Source organism: Gorilla gorilla, chromosome 10, assembly GCF_029281585.2.
Source record: "Gorilla gorilla gorilla isolate KB3781 chromosome 10, NHGRI_mGorGor1-v2.1_pri, whole genome shotgun sequence".
In the NCBI taxonomy this organism is placed as follows: Eukaryota; Metazoa; Chordata; class Mammalia; order Primates; family Hominidae; genus Gorilla; species Gorilla gorilla.
The window spans coordinates 46,953,990-46,978,975 of NC_073234.2; the positions used below are offsets into that span (position 1 = coordinate 46,953,990).

At 54.2% G+C, this 24,986-nt stretch overlaps 1 protein-coding gene and 1 long non-coding RNA gene across 7 annotated transcripts in view; one reads left to right on the top strand and one right to left on the bottom strand.

The window, feature by feature from the left end:
* Window positions 1-2,158, bottom strand: part of LOC134756559 (uncharacterized) — a 45,462-nt gene extending 43,304 nt beyond the window's left edge. Inside the window, exon 1 of the long non-coding RNA XR_010129327.1 lies at window positions 2,083-2,158. This is a non-coding gene — a long non-coding RNA (uncharacterized lncRNA). The remainder of the gene's footprint in view (window positions 1-2,082) is intronic.
* A 127-nt stretch (window positions 2,159-2,285) lies between these two features.
* On the top strand, window positions 2,286-24,541 carry ZNF385A (zinc finger protein 385A). Of its 6 annotated transcripts, XM_019037857.4 has the most exons (9): window positions 7,884-7,994; window positions 8,710-8,808; window positions 9,103-9,239; window positions 17,720-17,830; window positions 19,537-19,699; window positions 21,964-22,206; window positions 22,579-22,748; window positions 22,954-23,049; window positions 23,189-24,541. In XM_019037857.4, the coding sequence occupies exons 3-9, from the start codon at window positions 9,153-9,155 to the stop codon at window positions 23,417-23,419; spliced, it is 1,101 nt and encodes a 366-aa protein (XP_018893402.2). In that variant the 5' UTR covers window positions 7,884-7,994; window positions 8,710-8,808; window positions 9,103-9,152; the 3' UTR covers window positions 23,420-24,541. The 6 variants fall into 6 exon arrangements, with proteins under 6 accessions (XP_030856652.1, XP_055213022.1, XP_018893402.2 ...); XM_031000792.3 differs by lacking the exons at window positions 7,884-7,994; window positions 8,710-8,808 and adding an exon at window positions 2,286-2,392; XM_031000793.3 differs by lacking the exon at window positions 8,710-8,808.
* Window positions 24,542-24,986: the final 445 nt, after the last annotated feature.

Here is a 24,986-nt window from a genome sequence, read left to right on the forward strand (position 1 = left end):
GAAGTGAACAGAGCAGCTGGGGGTGCAGGGAGGGGGAGGGGGCTCAGGAGAGGCAGGTGGCAGGCGGGAAGCTGATCTGGGGGTCTCAAGTTTCTTGACATCAATTAGAGCAGCCGGCCTGGGCTCATTAGTAGCCCGGGGTGCAGGGCTCATCAATAATGAATTCACCCCACACACCTTCCCCCCACCCCAGCTGCCTGCAAGGTCACCCCGTCCTCTAGCCAGCTGCTTCCCCTTGGTAAGCTTAAGCAACCCCTCTTCTGAGATCTTCCTAACCCAGAGTCCCTGGGGCAGTGTGGCAGGGTGGACAACAGCTGAGTGCAAAGGGGTCTCTAAAACCAATCGACCATGCCTGATGATGGCTCTTGCTTAGTCTCTGAGTCCACCCAGGAGGAGAAAGAATGGGAAGAGGAAAGGAGGTGCAGGGTCTAAGGAGAAGCAAGGGTTTTTCATACTGGAGTTGACCAGCATGGTGGTAGGTCAGACCCAGAGCAGGAGGACCTCCTCTGATGGACCCAGAAACCCCATATCCTCTCCCAAGGCCAGACTTGGGCAGCAAGGCCAATCCCCTGAGATCTCTGCCCCGCTGAATCAGAATGAGACTAAGGCATTGGCACTCCCAGCATTCTCTCCCTTGAGCTGGAGTGTCTTGGCAGGTACAGAAACAGGTCTTTTCTTCAAACCAGATTACTGGGGTGAGGGCAAGAGATTGCTGGGACCCAGAAACAGAAACTCAAACTTCCTGCACCTTAATTGACCATCCAGTCCCAATTTCCCTCCAGAACCCAGGAATGTCAGTCTCTTTCCCCTTCCTAAACCATTCCAAAACTTCAGTCCCACCACCCTTTCACCGACTTCTTCCCCTCAGCTTCTACCTCCCTAAACCTCAAACGTTCCAGTTCCCACCCACTTTTCTTCTGATTGGGGTTGGCCTGAAGCTGGCTGTGTGGCATTCTGGGAAATCTGGCTGCCACCCTCCCTCTTGAGACGAGTACAGACAGGTCCAGCCTCCATCTCCCCCAGACATCTGCATTCTCCCAGACTCCTACCTTGTACTGGGGTGCCTTAAGAATACCTCTGAGTGGGCTGCGTGCAGTGGCTTACGCCAGTAATCCCAGCACTTTGAGAGGGCAAGGCAGGCGGATCACCTGAGGTCAGGCGTTTGAGACCAGCCTGGCCAACATAGTGAAATCCTGTCTCTACTAAAACTACAAAAATTAGCCAGGCGTGGTGGCGGGCACCTGTAATCCCAGCTACTCGGGAGGCTGAGGCAGGAGAATGCTTGAACCCGGGAGGCAGAGGTTGCAGTGAGCTGAGATCGTGCCACTGCACTCCAGCCTGGCGACAGAGCAAGACTTGGGTCTCAAAAAAGAAGAAAAAAGAAAAAAAAAGAAAAGAATACCTCCAAGTGGCCTGTACTTCCTCTCCCTCCTGACATTCTCCCCTGCTCATACATTTTGTCTTACCCTCCATCTTCCCCTCCACCTCACGAAATGCCCCCCCACCAGTCCTCCTCGATCGAAGCTCACCTTAGTGGGGAATGCCGCGGATTTAGGCCCTGGATAGATGCTCCCTGACGCCACCCCACCCTAATCCAGGTCATCTCTACAAGGTGCCTCAGTTCTGAATTTTCTGTCATCTTCCAGTTGCCCTAATGATCTCTGTTACAAGCTTCTATTTCCATCTCCTCAGGTCCATTGATTGCAATCTCCTCGCTGAGACCTTCCCTAAGGACCCAGGCATTCAGACCCCAGCCAGAACTCAACCTGGGATCCATCTTCAACATCCCATTTCACCTCAGAGGCCCAGCCCCCAGGCATCCTGCTCCAAAGCCAGAACAACAAACTAGGACCCATACAATTTCTGCTGCACTTCCCCTGCCCCCTGCTCAGTCCATCACTCTGGAGGGAACCTAGGTATCCTACCCAACCTAAGGCCCATCGCCTCCCAGAGTACTTAGGCACCTCCCCTCCCCCCCCAATCCCCTGCCCACCCTATATCAGCCCAGAACCAGACTTCCCGCCCTCAGACTCAGCCCTTCCCGGGAACCCAGGCATCCTAGTTTCCAGCTTCGTCCATCACCTCACACCGTCTTCTAGACGTCCTGTTCCCCCAGCCCTGGCCGCAGTGACACCGTAAACCCAGGAGGCCAGCAGGCAGCAAGAAGAAGGGCGGGAGGAAGCGGGAGGGGCCAGGACGCCCCCTCGCGGAGCCCTGAGTGCCCGGGTCCCCTCCTCCCGTCTTCACCTGCTGAGGGCCCCGCCCCCGCTCCGCCTCGGCCGGCCTCTGCTCCTCCCCGGCTCCTCCCCCCGTACCCCCAGCCCGGCCAGAACGGCCCCCGGGACAGAGCGACGCGGAACCCCGGGCGCCTGGGTCCCCAGCATGATCCTCGGTGAGTGGTCTCTGCGACTCCAGGCTCCCGGCTCCTGGGTTCCTCTCTGTGGGTCACCCACCGCCCCCCTCCACCATCTCCCGGCACCGCGGTGACTGCGGCCGCCCGTCAGCGACCAGTTCCCCCTCCCCCTTCATCTGGCTCCACATCTGGGGTCCCCTCTTCCCCTCTTCCCCTCTTTCCCAGGCTGCCGCTGCTCCGGGTAATTTAGGGAGTGGTAAAGCGGGAGGCAGAGCGGAGTGAGACCCCCGCCCCATAATTAGAACATTGCGTATTCATGAGGCTCATGAATATTATATACCAGTCTACGAGAGGCTGGGGGAGGGGGCTGGTCCTGGCCTGGTGGAGTTGGGGGAAAGGTTCTGACCCGTCTCCCGCCCCAGCGTCTTCCCCCACCCTTAGCTTAGATACTCCGACATCCTTCTGGGCCCAGGATAAGGGGGAAAGGAGGAAGTGGGGGGTGGAAGGAGAAGATGGTGGGTGTAGCTTCGAGGTGAGTGTGGTGGGAGGTGGGAACCTGAGGGCCGGAGATAAGAGGGCTGGGGAGCAGAGGGGCTGGGGAGAAGAGGGGCTTGGGAGAAGAGGGGCTTGGGAGAAGAGGGGGTGGGGAAAATAGGGGGTGGGAAACTGTCCATCCAGGGCTCCTGCGGCTCAGAGCCTGTCTCCACAGCCATCCTGCCCCAACACGCCAAGACCTGCCCCTCTCTCTCCCTGCTGTAGCTGCCTAAGTCCCTCTTTCCTCACTTCCTTCTTCTCCCTCCACCCCTGCCTTGGGCCGGGGGCACCAGGAGAGGGAGGGGCAATGGAGAGGGTAAGGATGGGGGATGGGAACTCCTGCTGGGCTCTGACAGCCCGTCAGCCACAGCCACCCCATCCTCATGACCTACATCAGGAAGGGAGCCCCAGGGGTGGGGGAGGAAAGGGCCTAGCTGTGCTCTGGACTCTGCATCAGCGCCGGCTGCATGCCCCTGCCCTCCACCCTGCCTCCACAATAGTCCACAGGCCTGCTCTGACCTCTGCCCTCCACCCTGGCTAGGCTGGTTTCTGGGATCTGTTTATGATGGGAGCCCCCCAACCAGGCCTAGACACCTGTGATCTCCCTGCCCCCAACTGAGGACACCTGGCTCCATGCTGGTACCTGGAGGGCTTGACTGGCTCCTGCACTCATCCCTCTCCTGAGTCCCTCTGCTATTTGTCTTCCTTTCTTACCTTCTTTCACTTCACCGCCTATCCCTGTTGACTGCCTATTGTCCTTCTGCCCTTCCTCCATCTCTTTTTCTCTCCTCCTCCTGTGTGTCCTCAGTCTCTCTCTGCTGTATGTCTCACCCCCTCCACCTGGCACTCCACCTATCTATTGAATGGATGACTGAACGAAGGCATGAATGGCTGGTTGCCTGCCTCCTTCTCAAGAGCCTCTCCAGCAGGGGAAGGTATTACCCACCCTTCTATGAATACTACCCTGATGCTAGAGTGACCCCCACCAGCACACATTGCACTCAGTCCCCCAGAGCACAGGATCCACATTCCTCCAACCTGTGTGATCTCTGCACCCTGGCTCCACCCTGGGCACAGCTCGAGAGGCAGCATCATGCTTGCCCAGAATAGGCTGGCATAAGCCGTGCTTTCCCTGGTCAGCAGGCCCTGAAAAGGACATCATGGACCTGCTTGCTGGAGCCTGACCAAGACCCCAGCCACAGGAATAATTCCTGGGTCCACATTTTCTGAAACTGGACCACAGCCACAAGTGGTACCCTCCCATCCCCCTGGAGGACACTGTAATTAATTCCCTCCTTATGCCAAGCCCACAGAGTGCGGGAAGTCTGGCAAAGCCCACATACTTTAGCCCTCTATGAGGAAGGAAGGAGAGAGGGAGGAAGCTGCCAGCCAGGGCTCCGGCCCCACCCCCAGGGACCCCCAGGGACCCTACAAAGGTTTCGGTTCTGAACACTTAGGTCCTCTGAATCCATGTGCATGGTAGCCGTGGAGGGACCCTAAACCCTCCCTGCCTAGCATGTGACACCCAGCCAGCCTGCTCAAGATCTAGAGTCTGGGACCCAGGTTTAAGATGGCAGTTCTAGGCTCAGGTTCCCTGTTCTAAGCCTTTCTATACCATCCTTTCCAACTGAGTCCCTGGTGCAGTAAGGGTAGTGGCACATTGAAGGAGGCCCTTTCCAATCAAGTGGGGAAAGATTTCCCAGGGGCCTCCCTGCTCTCCCCTTCCCAGTCAACTCCTCCCTCTAGGCCCAGTCCCCGCCCACATCCACCCTGGGGTTATTAGGCATGGTGTTTTGAGTAGTTGTTCATAATCATCCCCCTTGTCTCTTTCATCTTTGACTTCAAAGCCTTTCCAGTCCTCAGCCTGCCTCCTGCCAAGATGGGGGAATTGAGGCAGAAGGGGACATATACATGGAACTTGGTAAAAAAGACCCAGGGATTCAAAGCTTTCCTCCCACCCCCACCCTCAATTTTAGGCACTTCTGGGGAGGGAGAAAAGGCCAAAGGGCCTGAAGGAAAAAAGAGATTAATTAGAGAAGAGATCTGAATTTCTCCTTTGGCCCAAGTCTAATTCCCATTTTAACCCAGTACTGGCCCTGTGCTTTTTACCACCTTGGGCCCTAACTACTTGCAACCTTAACCCCAATATCTCTCTCTGATCTTAATCCCATTCTGGCCCAGTCTTCCAACCAACACTAACCCACAGCCCTATACTAACACCTTTCCTGGCTCCTATTCCTACTCAGATGCAGCCACTCCCTAAGCATTCTTTAACAACAGGGCTTGAGGCATGAGGCTCCACCTAAAATAGCCAAAGGGCTGGGGCTCCAGACCAGGCCCGAATTTCTAGGGAAGAGGGAAAGGAAAAGACCAATAGAGGAAGCCAGATGTGGCCTGGTTGAGGGTTAGTGCTGACAGCGCAACTTGAGCAGGATCAAAGTGCCCAGGGCTAAGTAGGATGTGAAAATGGACAGATGGACATCCATCCAAGGGTCTGGAATTCACCCCCTCTAAATCATGTTGGGAGCTTTCTTTAATAAAGCATTTAGCAATTCTCGATGAAGCTGGGTGGGGCTCTATCTGCTGGAGGTAATTACTCTAATGAGCTTCCCTCAAGAGTGGCCTGCCCCAGCCAGGCCTCAGCTCCTCCCTGCCTTGCCTGACATGGGTGCCACACACACACAACACACACACACACACACACACACACACACACACACACACACACACACACACTTACACACACTTCAATTTGCTCTCCACCTCTTCTGCCAAACCTGCCTGGAGATTTTACCTAGCTAGAAGTCAAAAGCCCTACATTTCCTACTCAGTTCCTGCCTCCCCAGCCATTCCTATATTCCTGCCTTTTCCCCTCCTCCCTTTCCAGATCTACCCAGAAAAGTGTAGTGCTTGAAAGCCCTGTCTCTGGAACCAGACAGACAGGTTCACGTCACTCACTAACTGTGTGACCTTGGCCAAATAACTCTCCTTCTGAGCCAATTGTCATCGTCTATAAGATGAGATTCATTTATTCGGCAAATATTTATTGAGTTCTCACTGTGACATGCCAGCATTTTACATGGATTTGTTCAATCCTCTCAACAACTTGGTGAGGCAAGTAGTGTTGTTTTCATTTGACAGATGAGAAATGAGACTGAGAGTCAGAGAACCTAGCTGCTCACCCAGCTAGTGAGTGGTGGACCACCTACTGGGAGATTGTGTATGTAAAGTGCCTGGCCTATAGTAAAGCCTCAAAAAGCGGCAACTATTGTTAGCCTCAGAAAAAGAGAGGGAGAGGCCTGAGGCCTGGGCTACCTGAAACCGAGAGTCCTGTTTCTGCCCACCTGGCCCAAAAGCTGCCATCTGCCTCTCTCGCCACCTCAGAATGGAGTGGACCCAGGAATCTGGGAAGTAGATAGTTTGTCTCCAGTTGCCCGCCCTGCTTCCTTCCCTCACTGTACCCTCATTTGACCCCTCTCTCCCACTCCCCTCCCCTCCCCCGCTCACCCAGGGCTCATGTCTGTGGAAAAGATGAGTTGCTAGCCATAGATAACTGAGTGGCTGCTACCCGTTTTCCTCTATCCCTCCTCTGGAGGAAAAATGAGGACTCCAACCTGAGGAAGTGCATGGAACCTGCTCTCCCCTTCCTCTCCTTGAACAAGATGGAAGCCTGTGCTCAGATCTCTGCTTCAGTTAAATTCAAGCCCTTTGGGAGTAAGGTAGCAGAGAAAGAATTTGCTGTAGAGTCCAACAGATCTTGATCTATATCTCAGCTCTGATATTAACAGGCTGTGTGACATCAGCCAAGTTTGTTAACTTCTCTGAGTCTCCATTTCCTCATAAGTCAAGGAGAAAAATATTATCAGCTACTTCATTGAATCATGGCTACTTCATTGAGCTACTTCAGAGGTTAAATGTAATAATACTTGGAATTCATTACCTGGCACATAGTAGCCTCAAATTTTTTTCTGTGGCTTTTTCTGGAACTCTGCTGTCTCCTCTTAAGATGGCTTTGAGGAGTGGGAGCCTAGAGAAATCTAGAACCAGGGAAAGGGTCAAGCCAAGCTTCAGCCTCTGGTGCTCTGGGGCAGGGCAAGTGCCAGCCCAAAACCAGCTGCTGGGGGTGGATGCTGGGTGCAGGGGACTCTGGGAGCACTCAGGTTTCTCTCACCATTCCTGATGCCGCCTGGGGCTCATTAAGGCTGCCCTGGCCTTGGGTAACAGGCAGTAAGGGAGGGTGGGGCACAGAGGGGAGATGCCATGAGGGGACAGACCAGGAAGGGGAGGTGGTCAAGCTGCCCCATCCGTCTATCTGTCCCTCTCTCTTCTCTTTTATCTTTCTCGCTGTCTCTGTTCTCTGTCTCTCAGTCTGTCTGCCCTAGTCTCTAGTTCTGTGTCCAGCTTTTCGGCAGTGTCTCTCTGTTTGTATGTCTGATTTCGCTCTCTGACATCTCTCCATTGTTCTCTATCCTTTTCTCTCTCAGTGTCACTGTCCAATTCCTCAGTCACCTATTCCTGCTGCTACCACTCTCCCATCCTCTCACTCACTTTCATCTGTCCGTCTCTGTGTGTGTGTGTGTGTGTGTGTGTGTGTGTGTGTGTGTGTGTCCTCTCTACCCCATCCCAACCTTGAAGGTGACAGAGGAGGGAATAGACACAAAGCATACAGACCCCCAGCTACTTAAGGGTCAAAGCCAAGGATCTTACCCTCTCCTTTAGCCCTGAGAATTCTGAAGCCCAAACTCCCAGTAGCCTTGACCCCCTGCTCTGTCTCAGTCACCCTGACCACCCATCCTGGCATGGGGTGAAAGAGACAGACCCCTCCAGACCTTTCTGGACCAGCTCCCAGCCCCCAGCTGTGCCTGAGCCCTCCCCACCCCCTCCCTGTCGCCTCAGATTCCCCTAATCCCTGCTCCCCTGCCCTCCCCTCTGCCCCACTTTTCCAGGATTCTGATTGGCTGATTCTACTGACTGGGCTGAGGGGGAGGGGGCTGGCAAGGGAGGGGGCAGAGGGCAGAACCAAGGGAAGGGGACGCTGTCAGGCCCAGGCCCCTGGGGGGCCAGGGCCAGGCCACTGCCTGGGGGCAGCAGGCACCAGAAACTAAAGGTATGAAAGGGGGTGGTCTCTGGAGGGAACAGGAAGGGATCCTGGAGACCTTCTGCTCTAGTAAAGTCAAGGGAGGACGGGCCAAGCACGCAGCCTCCTCGGTTTGCCTTTGTTCCTGGGAACCCCTGTTGCTGTCAGGGGGTTACTGGAGCAGTGAAGGGCGGCCAGAACTCCCCAGCTGGTGCACAGCAGGGTCGCAGAAGGGAGCTGGGCCAGTGGAAGCCCAGAAGGGCTCTGAGGACCTTTGGGCTGCCCGTTTGGAGTCTGGTGGAGTTCCTCCCGTGACTCTGAGAGGAGGAGGAGAAGGTTTCAGAGAAGGGTAGTTGAATGGCTGGCCTGGACTTTCATTTCCCCTTGGGGTCAGACCCAGGCATTCCCCGCCCAGAGGCCAGGTCGAGGTTCCTCCTGCAGAACTGGACCTGTAGCTGAGCATTCCTGGTGAGACAAAAGGGCATGGGGGAAGACTGAGGAAGGTTGGGAGAAGGGGCTCTGAGAATGGCTTGGGTAGTTCACCTCCCAGAGCAAAAGCCACCCAACCCACTACCTACCCCCACAGATGTCAATAGTTAATTAAGAATTCTAGTTAGAGCAAAATCTAATTCTAGGGCATCTGAGAGATTCAGCAGCCCCCCTCCAAATCTAAGTCTCAATATCCCCCTCTGGTCAGTAGGATGAATCACCCACTTGACTCTCTTCTTCCTGGGGCGATACCAAGCTTTAGGATCCCCTGGGGGAAAGCAAAACCAGAAGAAGAGGGTGGCCAGGGGCTTGAGGCTGGGAGTCCTGCTGGTTCAGCAGGCAGCCTGCAGAAAAGGTATGAGCTCTTACTGGGTCTGTAATGTGCCTAAAGAGTTTGGGGGAGGGAGGCTGGAAAAGGGGGAAGTGAAAACCACCCAGAAGGGAAGGACCGGTCTACACCCTCCCCCAGGCCCACAGGGCACTGTGCTCCATTGCTCTGGAGCCAGCAGGGGAAGTGTGTACACTATGTGCACTGAGGGTGACACTTCTGAGTGTGGGGGCCCTGGCTAGGGAGTGGGACTGGCAGGCTTGGGTGGGGTTCCCAAGCTTTAATCTTCCTACCCCACAGAATGTTTTCTCCGCCCTTCAGGCAGCCTGAGCCGGGCAGGGCCCCTGCCTCTGCTACGGCAGCCCCCGATCATGCAGCCCCCACTGGACCTCAAGCAGATCCTGCCGTTCCCACTCGAGCCAGCCCCTACCCTTGGCCTCTTCAGCAACTACAGCACCGTAAGTAGCAGCCTGCCTGCCTTCTCCATCCTCTTGTGACCCGACCTTTCTCTCTCAGACCCACCTCTGCCCTCTTCTTCTGTTTCTAATTCCTTATCTCCTCTTATGACCCCATCTTCCTTAATTCTAGTTAATTTTGAGTATTGTGGGCCATCTGGTACAGTGTTAACAACAATAATAATAGCTAATATTTGCTGAGGTCTTGCTACGGGCCAGACACTGTGCTAAGTGTTTTATATGAATTATCTCATTTAGTCCTACAGTGAATCGCCCTACCATCTAGAGAAGTAATGAGACTTAAATTGGTGGTAGTAACAGTAGGGAGGTAGGAGGGGTGTAGGTGCTGAATCCAGAAAGAGGGAATGAGCAGGAAGATAAGCATGCCTGTTTGTAAGTTTCACCTCTCTGCAGTCCACGGCTGGGTGGGTAGCATCAGTGGGATAGGGCTTGGAGGACTGGCAAGGTGGTCTAGATTTAATACAATATGAAATAAGGAGGTGCTGTCTATTCGTGTGTTTGTTTGTTTGTTTTTATGAGACGGAGTCTCACTCTGTTGCCCAGTCTGGTGTGCAGTGGCATGATCTTGGGTCACTGCAGCCTCCACCTCCCCAGTTCACCAATTCTCCTGCCTTGGCCTCCCAAGTAGCTGGGATTACAGGCGTGTGCCACCACACCAGGCTAATTTTTGTATTTTTAGTAGAGATGGGGTTTCACCATGTTGGCCAGGTTGGTCTCAAACTCCTGACCTCAGGTGATCCGCCTGCCTCAGCCTCCCAAAGTGCTGGGATTACAGGCATGAGCCACCACGCCCAGCCGCCACTGTCTATTCTTGAGCAGGAGAGTGACTTGGTAAGAGCAGTGTTTGAGGAAGGTGAGTGGGGCAACTGGATGAAAGGGAACAGAGGCAGGAGGAAGGTGACAGTTAGGAGGCTGTCCTAGCAATGCAGGCCCAAGGGAAGCCTCAAAAGCCAGACTGGGCTGGTGGCAGTGGCAGTATGAGTGGAGAGAAAGGGAGAATGGGGGAGGTAATTTCAAGGAAATATTGACAGGTGACCAACTGGTGTTTGGGGGTGGGGGAGAAGAGAAGGCATGAGTCAAGGATGACTCCAGCATTCAGGCCTTTGTGACTGGATAGAAGTCACCACTGACAGAGGCAGAGGGTTGGAAGAGGAAGCTGGTCTCCAGTGAGGATGATGCTTTAGCACGTGGTGCTAAAGCTTTATTTGTTTTGTTTTGTTTTGTTTTGTTTTGTTTTGTTTTTGAGATGTAGTCTTGCTCAATCTCTCAGGCTGGATTGCAGTGGCATGATGATCTTGACTCACTGCAACCTCTGCCTCCTGGGTTCAAGCCATTCTCCTGCCTCACCCTCCCCAGTAGCTGGGATTATAGGCACGTACCACCATGCCCAGCTAATTTTTGTATTTTTAGTAGAGATGGGGTTTCACCATCTTGGCCAGGCTGGTCTGGAACTCCTGACCTTGTGATCCACCTGCCTCAGCCTCCCAAGTGCTGGGATTACAGGCTTGAGTCACCGTGCCTGGCCTATTTGTTTTGTTTTAAAAAATAATAATAAATATTAAAAAAAAAAAAGGGATATGGTGATTTGGCATACCAGTAGGACATTGAGCCCAAAATGTCCTACAGATAGTTAGAATCTGAAGCCTGGAAGGTGGGCTAGAGCTAAAGGTTTGGGGAAAGTCAGCCTTATTCAACTTAAATAATCCACATCAAACCATATTTAGCCATAAACATGTATTGAGCATTGACTACACACCAGGCACTGTAGCAGATGTTTCTATCTGCAATCTCATTTCACCTTCACAACAACCCAACAAGGTAGACATCATTATTCCATTTAACAAATAAGAAAGCAAAAACTAAGGCTCAGAAGGGTTTAGTAATTTATATAAGTTGACACAGTATGTGCCTAAGGTATGATTTGAACCCATTGCATCTGACTCTAAACATACTTATCGTTATACCACAGCTGCTCCCCCCAAACGAAGGACCCAGACACACATTTGCATTGCACTTTTAAGTTTTCAGACTGGGCCAGGCGTGGTGGCTCACGCTTGTAATCCCAGCACTTTGGGAGGCCGAGGCAGGCGGATCACAAGGTCAGGAGATTGAGACCATCCTGGCTAACACGGTGAAACCCCGTCTCTACTAAAAAAAAAAACAACAAAAAACTAGCCGGGCGTGGTGGCGGGTGCCTGTAATCCCAGCTACTCCGGAGGCTGAGGCAGGAGAATGGCATGAACCTGGGAGGCAGAGGTTGCAGTGAGCCGAGATTGCGCCACTGCACTCCAGCCTGGGCAACAGAGTGAAACTCCATCTCAAAAAAAAAAAAAATTCAATTTACCAAAAAAAAAATTTTTTTTGAGCACCTACTATGTGCTGGGTACTGTGCCTGGTGTCAGGGACACAGGACTCAGTTACCACACTTGGGGAGCTCATAGTTTGGTAGGAAGGATAACAAGTTAACAGCTACCCTGTACAGTGTGAGAAGAGCTGTGTCAGAGGCATTTTGCTTGCATGGAAGCCCAAGTATCAAGAAAGACCTTCCTGGATGTGGTGGGGCCTAAGGGACCAACCAGAGTTAGGCAGAAAAACAGAGAGCAGAGGAAAAAGGGATTTAACCTGGAGCGGGTGACATATAATTTGGGCTTTGAAGAATTATTGGCAAGATTTTTAAAGTAGTCTTAGAGAACATTCCAGACTGAAGTAAGTAGCATGAACAAGGGCTAGAAAGGAGCATTTGAGAAAGTGCAAGATTGGATGTGACTAGGTCATAAGATGGGGAGAAAACCTCCCCCCATCTAAACACCTGACTTACACTTGACCTCAGATCTTAGCAACCCCATCATTGTCCCCATTGTATAGATGAGGAAACACAGACGCAGAGAGGTTAAGTGAATTGTCCAAGGTCACAAAGCTACTTAGTTGATTGGATAATCCAGGGTTTCGACTCCTGCAGAGTTCATGGCTCCACTGCCTCTAGCAGAGGTATTTAAAGCGATGAGCATGGATAAGCTTGAAGAGTTCAGCAGGGTGTTGAACTGCATCCTGCATCTGATTGTCAGGATTTAAACTGATGTTCCAAAGTACTGGCTGTGTGATCTTAGGCAAGTTATTTAACCATTCTGAACCTCAGTTTTACCGACTGTAGAATGGGATAGGTTTTTTTTTCTTTTTTTCTTTTTTTTTTTCTTTTTTTCTTTTTTTTTTTCTTTTTTTTTTTTTTTTTTTTGAGACAGAGTCTTACTCTGTCCCCCAGGCTGGAGTGCAGTGGCCCAATCTCCGCTCACTGCAACCTCAGCCTCCTGGGTTCAAGTAATTCTCCTGCCTCAGCCTCCAGAGTAGCTGTGGCTACAGGTGCACACCACCACGCCCAGCTAATTTTTGTATTTTTAGTAGAGACAGGGCTTCACCATGTTGGCCAGGATGGTCTCAATCTCTTGACCTTGTGATCCGCCCGACTCAGCCACCCAAAGTGCTGGGATTACAAGCATGAGCCACTGCGCCCGGCCAATTTTTGTATTTTTAGTAGAGACGGAGTTTCGCCATGTTGCCCAGGCTGAGAATGGAATAGTATTAACACCAACTCACAAGGTTGTGAGATCATATTACATAATCATAATGCCTAGCACAAACTAAGTGCTCCATCAGTGTTAGCTGCTATGATTATTATGCTATTGCTATTGTTTTTATTTAAGAAAGGAGTAAGAGAGAAACATAGGGTGGTCAAGGCCTTAGCCTTCGGGAACGTGCAGAATTAGGCAGTGGGAACAGGAAGAGGCTTCAGCAAAAGGAATGGAAAAGCCACTGGAGGGGGTGGGGAGGGAAATACGTTCCTGTAGAGTTGGAAAAGCCAAGGGAGAGAGTGTGGCAGGCTGCATCAATACTGTCAAATTCTGCAGGGGAATGAGGACTGCAGAAAAGCTGCAGACAGGCCTTTGGAAGTACTGTGCAGCAGTTAAGTACGTGGCTTTGGAGTCAGACTGCCCAGGTTTAAATTCAAATCCCAGTTCAGTCACTTACTAGCTTATGACCTTGGGCAAATTATTTAACCTCTCTAAACCTCATTTCCCTCCTCTATAAAATGAAGATAATAATAGTACTTACTTCAAATAGTGGTTGTGAAGATTAAGTTAGATAATCCATGCAAAGAGCTCAGTACAGAAGCTGGCACATTGCAAGGGCTCAATCAACATTAGATGGTGGTGGTGATATTATTATTCATGACAGAGTCTCTCTTTCCCAGTGGACTGGCACCTCCAGTGCTCTCTCCTACTTGGGCAGTTCCTACTCCTTAGACCTCTTCTAGAATTACTGTCTCCCCTCATTCTCCTCCCACTCACTCCACTGCTTCCCTCTGCCCTTGGACGTCCCTCACTGTTTCCCAAAGCCACCCTCTCTCTAGATCCAGTCCCCTGCTTCACTAATGTCTCTGCCTTAGGTGGAATGGGAGAAGATGAGACCTAGAGATGAAAGACTGGGAATCCCAGGACCTGTCTAGACAGAACGAGGTGTCTGGGGGAGTGGGCTGCTGGGCCCTACAGCCTCTGGTCCCCCAGTGCTGCCCCCACTGAACCGCCAGAGGGCAGCAGGTGCACGAAGCGTGGGCTGTCAGGGAGCCTGGTTCTCCAGCAGGTGGCGGGCGCGGGTAGGAGGTGGGAAGAAGTTAGGAACGACATCCCCAGTCTGAGGTCGCTTTTGCCCTGGGTGCCCTCAGCTCCATAATTTGGAGGAGTCTCTGAGAGAGCAGTGCCTGACACCTGGGTACCCGGGCTCAGTTTCCCATCCCTAGGGAGGGAAGTGACTTGTAAAAAGGTAGCAGCATAGGGGCCGCCGTTTGCAGAGGAAGCTGGGGAAGGGTCGTCTGGGGACTCTGAAGACAGACTGTCAGCAGAGGATCTAGGGAAGGTGGGGCAAAAGGGGTGAAAGAAAGGAGAAATGTCTGAGTTGGTGGGGACCCTGGACCCAAGAAGGAGCCCCAGTGGAGGCAACGAGGTCATCTGGTCAATGCCCCTGCCGCGGGGCCAAGTGGCTCCTTCTCTTCAGAACAAGCTCTTTCCTAGGAGTGTCTGGATAATGGACATCTCCCTCTTTCCGCCCTAGCCCCCTTTCATTCCTCTTCAGCTCCCTGTCCCTGTCCCCGCCCCCGTCCTCGGCCCCGCCTCCGGGGCGGGCTCCGGCCCGGGCCAGCGCCGCCTCCCCTTCTCCCCGCCGGCCGGGCCGCACAGCCCTGAGCCGCCCGGGCAACGAGCGCCGCGTCCCTGGCCTGCCCGGCCCGGCCAGGCTCGGCCCCCCAGCCCGGGTCCGCCACCCCGGGCCATGGAGCCGCGGCCCCCAGGGTCTCGCAGGGTAAGCCACCCGGCCCCTCCTCTCTCCCTGACTCCCGCGGCTGCCGCAGCGCACCCCCACCCCGTCCCCGCCCGCCCCTGCGGGGCTGGCTACCTCTCCCTCTGCCTAGTCCTCGGGTTGTCCGGCCCATCCCCCACATCGGCGCGGCCCTAACCAATCTCGGGATCCCAGCTCATGCCCCCAGACTACTGCCACCACACTGGATACCCTGACCTCTGCTTCCCACATTCTTGGAGTCCCCCAAATCTTCAGACTTCCTGTCAGGTCCTACACCTGCCCTCCAATGACCACACTGATCAGATCCCTCCTCTCCAACCCCAGCCCCTTCCCAGCATCCCTCCCCCACCAGCTTGCACCTGCTCTCTCGATACCCCCTAGCTCCCTCTCTTTCCTATCTCAGTCCTTCCTCAGGTCTTCCCATCCCTGAGATTCCACCACCTTTCCCTTTTCGTCTTAATTTTGGTGGGTGGGGAAGTGGGATGCTCACACAAGGGGCAGCAGTTCCATCAGATAAAGGGCAATGGAAGGAAATATAATCATAGCACCCCTCCTGTTCCTGATCTGGTTTCTGCCTTCCCTCTCCCTTGCCCTTCCTGATTCATTTTGCCCCAGCTTCAGGGAGCGGTTCCCCTTCATGTCTACTGTTGGAGGGCAGGTAGGAGGGGACTATTTTATGGACCTTTCGAGGCCGTGTCCAAGCCAGCATCCCAGGGAAGAGGCTCTGGAGTGAGATGGGCTCTGGGAGGTGCTGGCCTTCACCCCTCCCCAGGGAGCCCTCATCTAGGTCACCGGGGCCTCCTGACCTTGGCCTGGAGCAGCACTTCAGTGGCTCACATTCCACCTGCACAGGGATTGGGCCCAGGAGTCCTCACCTTCATCCTGGTGTCTCCTTAGTTCCTGGAGGAGGGTGGGAAGCACCCACCTGACTCCACTGCTGCCCTCTTCCCCACTCCCCACTCCCACTCCTAGTTGGTGTTTATGGACTTAAACCAGGGGAGGGGGTTGTGCAAGAGCTAAGGTTCTCACCCTGGAGGAAGGACCCAGGTAGGGCAGGAACCATTCTCATGGTATGGATGTTGGGATGGCCAGTCCACAAGTCATCCTCCGGGTACTGTGTCCTCAGCCCCTCTGGAGAGCAGGCTGGCATGATGGGGCAGAGCATAGACAGAACTAGGAGACTCTGTTCCCCCCTTCCATCCCACTCCTCTCTCCCTACTGTTTTCATCCGACTTGGGTTTCCTGGCCCAACTTGAGTTTCTGTTTGAATTCCCATTCCCCACCCAGCATGTGAGGAAGCCCAGGGCTGAGGAGAACTCTGGAACAGAGTTGGGGGTCTCTAAATAGGAAGGATTAAGGCCTGGAGACTGGGAACTGAGAGCAGCAGTCTGTCTCCCCTTTCTGATTAAAGACTGTCTCCAACTTGGTCTGTCTTTCTTTCTGCCAAACACATCATACATTTACACAGATAAACACACAGCTGAAGATTACACCACCTGACCATTCATGGTGCCACCAAAGCCCCCGACGCAGAAATGTTGATATATAAATGATGTACGCACAGTACATGACACTTATTCACACTCCACCCATGCACAGATTGATCACAGCCTGCCTAACACACACAGACACACCCGTTCTCCTGTTTGGCTTTTCCTTGGATGTGACTGGGGCTTCTGGGAAGCTGAGGTAAAAAAAAAAGTGAGCCCTCAGAGAGGCTTCTTTCCAACCAAGAGTAGGCCAAGAGATTGACACTCGTCAGTCAGACCAGTTGTCTGAACCCAGTCCTGGTCCCTGCCTTCAGCACTACCCAAATGGAGAGTGGATGAGGCCACCATCTATTTCACAGGGATACTAAAGCCCATTTCCTGACATTAACCCCACCCAGCCAGTGAAACTACTGGTGAGAGGAAAGGAGAGTCCAGAGAACAGGGCTTTCCAGACTCTTACTACTTTCCCCCACTTCTTGTTCTCTCACCAGTGTCTCATTGGAAACCCTAAAGACCTGTCACAGAGACGGGCTCGGCTGAGGAGATAAGGACCCCAAGTCCCCAGCAACTATTTTTCACTTGATCCCTCCACCCAGAAGATAAGGTTTTGTCCTAATTCAGTCCCATTCTTATGAGAGAGCCCAGCCATCCCCCAATCTTCAGTCTCAGCTGCATTCCAGGCTTTCCTCTCCCTAGCTGCCTAGAGGCCGAAAGGGAGGAGAACTGTTGAGGGAGGCAGTTTTCACGCCTCTGAGCCCCTGGTTTTCATCCCCGGATAGCAGAAAGCCTCAGAGAAACTCCCGTCCTCTCCCTTACTCATGTGAACTCTTGGCAGGAGACTGCAAAGACGTCTGCTGACCCAGGGTGGGGACAGGGATGGTTCCTAATCCCGCCCAGCCCCACAGCTCTGCCCTAGAAACCCTGATGATCAGGGAGAAAAGGTTCAGAAGATCCCTGGGCTGCCTTGGGCCAGCCCAGCTGCTTAGGTCCCCCCACTTAGTCCCCATGATTCACTAGCGCTCCTACTCTCTCCTGAGTTCTTTTACTCCCTCTGGAAGTTGCTGCCTTTAAGAGGTCCAGAGAGTGTGTGTGTTAGGGCGACCAGGGATCCAGAGTTGGGAGGCTGGGAACATCTGTCTCCTGGGACTAGAGGCTGGGCTTGGTGATAGTCTTACCCCAGAGTGGAGGCCCAAAGGGCTCAGAGGCTTCAGCTGAAGGCCCTAGGATCTAGGATGCTTTGGGACTTCATGTCAGAGGCCTCTGGTGGATTGGCTTCACTGCAGGAGATAAGTCAAGGTGCCAGAGTTGGATGTTCATGGTATGATGGACCAAGGCAGGAATCCAGGTTCAGATACCAGATCTGCTATTAACTCATGGTGTGACGTTGGGCAAACCACTTTTATGTTCTGTAAAATGGGAGCATTGGGCCAGTTATCGATCAGGTCCCTTTCAGTGCTATGAAGATTGGGCTAAGAGAGAATCAGAAGACTGAGGCTCAGAGCCCTCAGGCATATTAAGGGATAGAAGGGGTCTGGGGACCTTGGTTCAACACAGATATCTGTGTTGGGGGAATGCTGGACATGAGTTGCGCTAGGGTTCCCGGCTCACCCCAACCTGCCTCCACAGATGGACCCTGTGCAGAAGGCTGTGCTCTCCCACACTTTTGGGGGACCCTTGCTCAAGACTAAGCGGCCCGTCATTTCCTGTAATGTCTGTCAAATCCGCTTCAATTCTCAGGTAAGAAGCCAAGCTGCTCATCTACCCAGTGGGTGGGGCAGGGGCAGCAGGGGAACTTGAGGGAGGGCAGAGGCTGGGTGAGAACACTTACTCTGGTTGAGGGGCAGGGATTAAGGGGATATTAGGCAAAGAGCAGGGAATGGGGATACCGCAGGAGGGGCAAGGTCTTGTGGAAGGCACTGGAGAGACACAAGAAGTTGCTGTGTATTTTGACATGAAGTAGATCAGTCCTCTAAAGTTGACCTCTCCCTCCCTTGAGACTTGGGCATCCCTGGTTCAGAGCTTCTTGGAACATAGGTGGCCATCAGTGTCTGAGCAGGAGTGTGGCCTCTGGCCCACTGGTTCTTGGGTACGGGGCAGAGTTAGGTCATTGGCTCCCCCACAGAGCCTCTGTCCTCTTTGGCCTCTGCTAAACTCCTCCTTGGCCCACCCACTTCCCTCTAACTTTCTGGCTTCCTTCTCTCTCCACCCCATTTCTACTCTCCTCCCTCCAAATCACACACAAGGCCTGGCCCCTACTCTTATCCCATGGGGCTTTCCCCTGGGTAGAAGCTACCCCAAACCCAAAACCCAGATGTCCAGCCTCCCAGATTTCCTCCCTCTGAGGCTCCACTGGGACTCTGTGGAGTGTGTGTGGCTCTAGAGGGGACTTTGTGGGGTGCAGGCCCTGAGAGCTTTTGGAGAAAAACAGCAGAGCCTCGTTCTGCTGAGTAGGGGAAAATAAAAGCATGTTCTGTTTCTCTACCCAGTACAGAGACACACACACACACACACCATACTACTGGGCTCTGCACACTGCTACTTTACCCCGGGCTGTCAATCTTCTTTTCCTGCCTATCCACACCTTTTATTTCTGCCCTTGTCTGGGTGACCCTGTGCCTCCAGGATGGTACATTCTTAGCAGGGGTATACATGGGAGTGGAGCAGGGTGGGGAAGGGAAGACAGGACTAACCCAGCATTAGGCCTCTGCTTTAGCTTGGACCCCAGGCATCCTGTCTATCAACCCTGGCTCCACTCACTGGTGGATGGTGGAAGACTAGAGGGGCAGGGAGCCAACAGCAGATAGCCCTTCCCACTTTTTGCCCTCCCCTCCCCTCCCCCATCAAATGGTTCTGTTTTGACAGCTGTCTCCACTGCTGTTTTCTGTCCCCAGAGCTGGGCTGGGGGCCAGGGTCCTCCAGGGGGTCCACAGAGGCTTCAGGGAAAATGAGACCCAAGGGGAAGTAGTCAGGACAGAGCCCAGGCATCAGGGGTCCTGGGACTTCCAGCCTCAGGGTGAAAGCAACAAAGGCTAGATCCTAGGGGCAGAGGACTTGGGCACATAGCCTTGGGGTCTAAGAGGATGCTGACTGACTGGATTGCTAGGCCTCTCCCAATTTAGAACTCTTCCATAGGTTTGTGGTCCCCCCCTGTCTCTACCAGGACTAGGTGGGGGGTCTGAGTCAACAGCCAGGCCCTGGGTGTGGTGGTAGGGTGGAGTCTGAACTAGGTGGGGACCTAGGTTCCCAGGGACTCAAGCTTGAGAAGCTAGTCTGAGCCCCAGGAATAACCAGGACTTATTGGTATGGGGCTTTACATCTCACTGGTGTACAGAAAAATTCACTGCAGCCTGCTGAGATCACCCCAGGACTTGAGGGAGCTCTGTGGGGAGATCGGTCAGATGAAAGGTGATCTCAGATTCCATTTTCTTCCTCCATCCCTAAAGAGCCAGGCTGAGGCGCACTACAAAGGTAATCGCCACGCCCGACGAGTCAAAGGCATTGAGGCTGCCAAGACCAGAGGCAGGGAGCCTGGCGTCCGAGAACCTGGAGACCCAGCTCCCCCAGGCAGCACCCCAACAAATGGGGATGGTGTAGCACCCCGTCCAGGTGTGTCTGAATCCCCGCATATTCTTCAACTGATCTCTGTCTTCTCTATTCTCTCCCCCTTTTCCAGAACTCTCCTCTGCTTCCACCTCTCTCTTCCTCAGTCCCTATACCCCCACCCCCACCCAAGGTGAGTCCTGGAGCCAAGCACAGTGATGTAAAATTTCCATCCTGTCACCCTTACCCCCACCACAGCTCCTCTCAACAGAGTCCCCACTGTCTGTCCTCCCCACAGCCCAGTGACTCAGAGAGGGGCTAGGGTGAGGCCACCTGGCAAACATCCCCAAGAAAAAGAGAACCACCAAATCCAGAGAGATGCCTTTTCATCTTAGGGAGAGGGGCAGGGAAGGGAATCAGAATATCTGAGTTCCTGCCCTACTGGGGCTCCCCTCGGGGAAGACAGAGAGTGCAAGAAACCCAGGAAACTCCCTGGATGATCTTGGGTAGTAGTAGACCTTTTGACCTCCCTAGTCAGAGTTTTTTGTTTTTTTTTTTTTTCTGGGAAATAGAGGAGTGAGACTAAGATCTTTGAGGTCTTTTCCAAGTTTACAAGATTCCTTTTCCCTCATGGCTGGTGACCATCCTCAGTCATACTTGCAGCCAAGAAATTGGAAAGCAGGAATATTGAGACAGGAAGATATGATGAGCCACCCCCATCCTGGGATTACCACATCAGATGTCAATCATGGCCAATTCCAGAGAGACCTAACATCTCCATCCTTATACTTGCCTGTCCTTCCTGCCCCACCCTAAGAAGAATGAGAAACAAACATCTGTACTACCAGCTTGGAAACCAGGACCCCATTCTCAATACACACACACACACACACACACACACACACACACACACACACACAGAACCCACTCAGGGATGCACAGACAGAGTGAGTGGGCAGGCGGGCAGGTGGGGGAACTGAGTTCTGTTTTTTGTTTGTTTGTTTTTTGAGACAGAGTCTCACTCTGTCGCCCAGGCTAGAGTGCAGTGGCACAATCTCAGCTCACTGCAACCTCCACCTCCCAGGTTCAAGCGATTCTCCTGCCTCAGCCTCCTGAGTAGCTGGGATTACAGGCACCTGCCACCACACCCGGGTAATTTTTGTATTTTTAGTATAGAAAGGGTTTCACCATGTTGCCCAAGCTGGTCTCAAACTCCTGACCTCAAGTGATCTGCCCACCTCAGCCTCCCAAAGTGCTGGGATCACAGGCATGAGCCACCGTCCCCGGCCATGGGGAGCTGAGTTCTAATTGTACTTTGGCTGCTTCTTAGCCTGATCATCTTAGTTTGTTAACATCTCTGTAAGATGGAGAGGAAGAGGATGATGATGATGATGGTGATAGCTAACATTTCTTGAATAGCACTTTACACATATTACCTCATTTAATTCCTACAGTATCTCTGAGGATATAGGCAGGATAACTATACCTGCTGTGCTTTATAAACCATGAAGTCCTGTCCAGACTGAGATGTGGATGTGCTGTCTGGATTGGGATGGAGGTGAAGAATGTCAGAAAAAAGTAAGAGAAATAAGGGGAAGGACATAGGATGAACAAGCAAATGGGTACCTGGAGGGGTGAGGAGTTCCCCTCCCACAAGCTCCCCACCCCCACTGCCAGCCTCGCCATGACCCGGAAACTGGATCAGCTGCTGGAGCAAGAATGGGAGCGCTAGAGTTTCCCCTGTACAGAGGCCAGAACCCAGCACTGAGGCCTAGGGCCTGTGCATCTTTAATCAAGCCATGAATTATAGAGCAGCCTACATCCCTGTTTCTTCCCTCTCCGGTTCTGATGTTTCTATTTCCCTTTTGCCATGCCTGTGTTTATCTCTCCAGACCTTTCCTCACCCTGCCTCTGCCCCTTCCTAGGGCTCTTTCGTGTACTTCCTGGGGGCTGGGCAAGACTCCAGGAAGGGGCTGTCCTGGCAGGAAGCCCAGACTGGCTGGCAGGCCACTGAGGGGTATATCCTTGTTGCATGCCTCTCCCCCTGGCTGGGCTGGCTGCCAGCTTCACCCTGAAGGTAGGCTGGTGAGGCTGGACCCCTTGGCCATTCCCAGCTAATGGAGAATGAGCCAAGCATTGGAGTTTCACACCCAGCCTGCGGCAGCTGGACCACATCTGGCTCTGGACCAGGGCATGAGAGCATGCATGTTGTAACAGGGTGGGGACTCCTGGTCCCTTGCCCTCCAGGAAATGGGGGGGGTCTCTTCCACATGAAGAGTCTTCTCCAAGAGCCATCTAGGGTGATCCCCATGTTTCTCCCCCAACAACAGTTTCCATGGAGAATGGACTGGGGCCAGCCCCAGGATCCCCAGAGAAACAGCCTGGCTCCCCATCCCCTCCCAGCATTCCGGAGACTGGTCAGGGTGTAACCAAGGGTGAAGGGGGGACTCCAGCCCCGGCTTCCTTGCCTGGGGGTAGCAAGGAAGAGGAGGAGAAAGCCAAGCGGCTGCTCTACTGTGCTCTGTGCAAGGTGGCTGTGAACTCCCTGTCCCAGCTTGAGGCACATAACAAAGGTATGGACTCCCCTGCCCCCACCCAGACTCTCCTGTCCTCAGGCCACCCCTGCCTCTACATCCTAATGCCCCTGGCTTCCAACATCCCTAGACCATCTAAGACCTATCAGCCTATCTGCCTGTCTCCTTCTCCAGCCGTCTCTCCTGTTCCTTAGCCCTTTACTTCCTCAGCTCCTCCCTCCACCTTACTCCTTTACCTATGACTCTCTCCTGATCCACCTGTTTGGGAGGGTCCCAAGGAGCTTAGAAAGAACCCACACTGTGCCCACCCTCTTCCCCCTCATATTGTAACTGGGAATGTGCATTTTGAGGCCCAGTAGGCCTGGATAATTTTTCTTCCACCCCTTACCTCCTGCCCTCTCTGGGCTCCAGGTACTAAGCACAAGACAATTCTGGAGGCCCGAAGTGGGCTCGGGCCCATCAAAGCTTACCCTCGGCTGGGGCCTCCCACCCCGGGGGAACCAGAGGCTCCTGCCCAGGACCGAACTTTCCACTGTGAGATCTGCAATGTCAAGGTCAACTCGGAGGTCCAACTGAAACAGGTGGGTCTAAGGCCCTTCCCAGGAATTCTGGGACGCTCCACCCGCTAAGTGGGGAAGAGGAGCAAGGAGCTTGAGTAAAGGCCCTTCTTCAGGGTTTTCCCCAGGGGGCCAGATGGGAGGGGGCCGGTGCTTGGAGCTTGATTATACTCCCTCGCTGTTGCCCCTTTCCGGGAGCTCACAGCCCCCTATCCACTGGCCCCCGCAGCACATCTCCAGCCGGCGGCACCGAGACGGCGTGGCCGGGAAGCCCAACCCACTACTGAGCCGTCACAAGAAGTCTAGGGGCGCCGGGGAGCTGGCGGTGAGGCCTGGATGCTGGGAATTCAGCAGTGGGAGGGCGCGGGCGGGGAGGAGAGAGGGACGCGGGCTTTGCCCAGGGAGAGGTGGGGTTTGCAGGACCGCCGGGTGACTTCTCTTCCTCCGCCTTTCGCCCGCTTCAGGGCACGCTGACTTTCTCCAAGGAGCTGCCCAAGTCCCTGGCGGGCGGCCTGCTCCCCAGCCCCCTGGCGGTGGCTGCAGTGATGGCAGCGGCAGCAGGCTCGCCGCTGTCCCTGCGCCCGGCTCCAGCCGCACCTCTTCTCCAGGGACCGCCGATCACTCACCCTCTGCTTCACCCGGCCCCCGGACCCATCCGAACTGCGCACGGACCCATCCTCTTCTCCCCGTACTGACCTCAACCCTGAACCCCTCCCATTCAACTCCCCACCTCCAGCCGGGACCCAGGCGTCCGGGCTCCCAGCCCGCCCCTCCTCCCGGCACTCCCTAAATGATCTCTCCTTCCCCCCCCCACCCCGAGATACGGGGTTCCAGGAAAGGGGAGGGGTAGCGGGGGAGGGGGGCTTCAGAAGGGGGGGAACACCCCAGATCTCAGGGAACCCCGCCCCCTGCCTTTCCCTCTCCCCTAGAAAAGGGGGGGCCGTCTCACCCCCGATCCCCCTTGGAGACACCCCCCCTCCCAAAAGCCATGTCCATCCAGCCCTTCCCCCCAAACCTAGCACAAAACGGGGTTCACAAGCCATGGTCGGGGTGCGGGGGGGACAGAAATGGATTTTCTTGGCAATAAGCGGACTCTGGGACTCCGGCCCCCTACCCCAAACTGAAGCGCTTCCGTGAACACCCCCGTCCTCCGTAGGGGGAGGGGAGCAGGCGGGATCCTGGGTCCCTCATAAGCACTTTGGTTTTACCGCCTGCAACCTCACTGTGCCCGCCCCGCACCATGCCCTAGCCCCAGGTCTAGCCGGGCCCATTGCAGGGGGCAGCACTTGGGGGGCATCTCCGGCACTTGGGTGGGACCAAGGAGATGCCACCATAGACCTTTCCCTCGCCTTCTTCCTCCCTAGTCCGGGTTCCATTCTTTTCACCAGCACCCATCGCCCAAGGGGTACCGAGGGGGGCAAGGGGTGTCCAGTCCAAGCCCACCCCCGCCTCGCCTTCCGCAAAACTGTGAGCAAAAAGCAATAGAAGCCTCGCCCCCGCCCCTCCCCTTCGCAGGATTCGCCGAGTCTGTAGCCTCCCCGATCCAAGTTCCTAGACCTCATGGCTGTCCCCTCCCACCAGTCACCTCCACTGCACAACTCGGGCGGGGGTGTGACACCTCTCCCCCACCCCCGACTCCATGGTTTCCGTATCGTCAACCCTTCAGCCGCCGACCCGGGAGGGGTCTGGCCTACACTGGTCTTCCCCTTCCCATCAACTCTTTCTGCTTGACAATGTAGCAACCCAGGCCCCCCACCCACGGTCCTCCCCTTTTTCCTCTCCCTGACAATAAAGTCTGAATTTGTTCTCCCCTCCGCCCCTAGACTCAGACTCTGTCTTTGCCCGCTGTTTTGGGAGCAATTCTATCGTTAAATGTATCTGTATGGGACCGGCACAGAAAGAGGAAAGGGAGCGAGAAGCAGGAGGGAAACGGAAATCGGGGGTGGGGGAGGCAAAATATGAGGCTTGTGCAGAGTGAGCAGAGGCTCCCCATCCCACCCACCCCCACTCTCGTCCAGCTCGTGTAAACTTGGCTTGAGGGATCATTTCTAGTCTAAGTCTGGGACTGCAGCTGCAGCTGTTGAGAATTTGCCACAACTCCACAAGGCGGCGCCAACGACCCGGAAAAGGAGTCTAAGCTCGAGGCTAAGCCGCTCCTGTAATGTGTTTCGAGATTCCACGCAGATGGGTCTAGACTCAGTCTCAGACAAAGAAAAGAATCCAGGCTTTTGTGTGTCTGGTGGGAAACCCACGCCAGCGAGA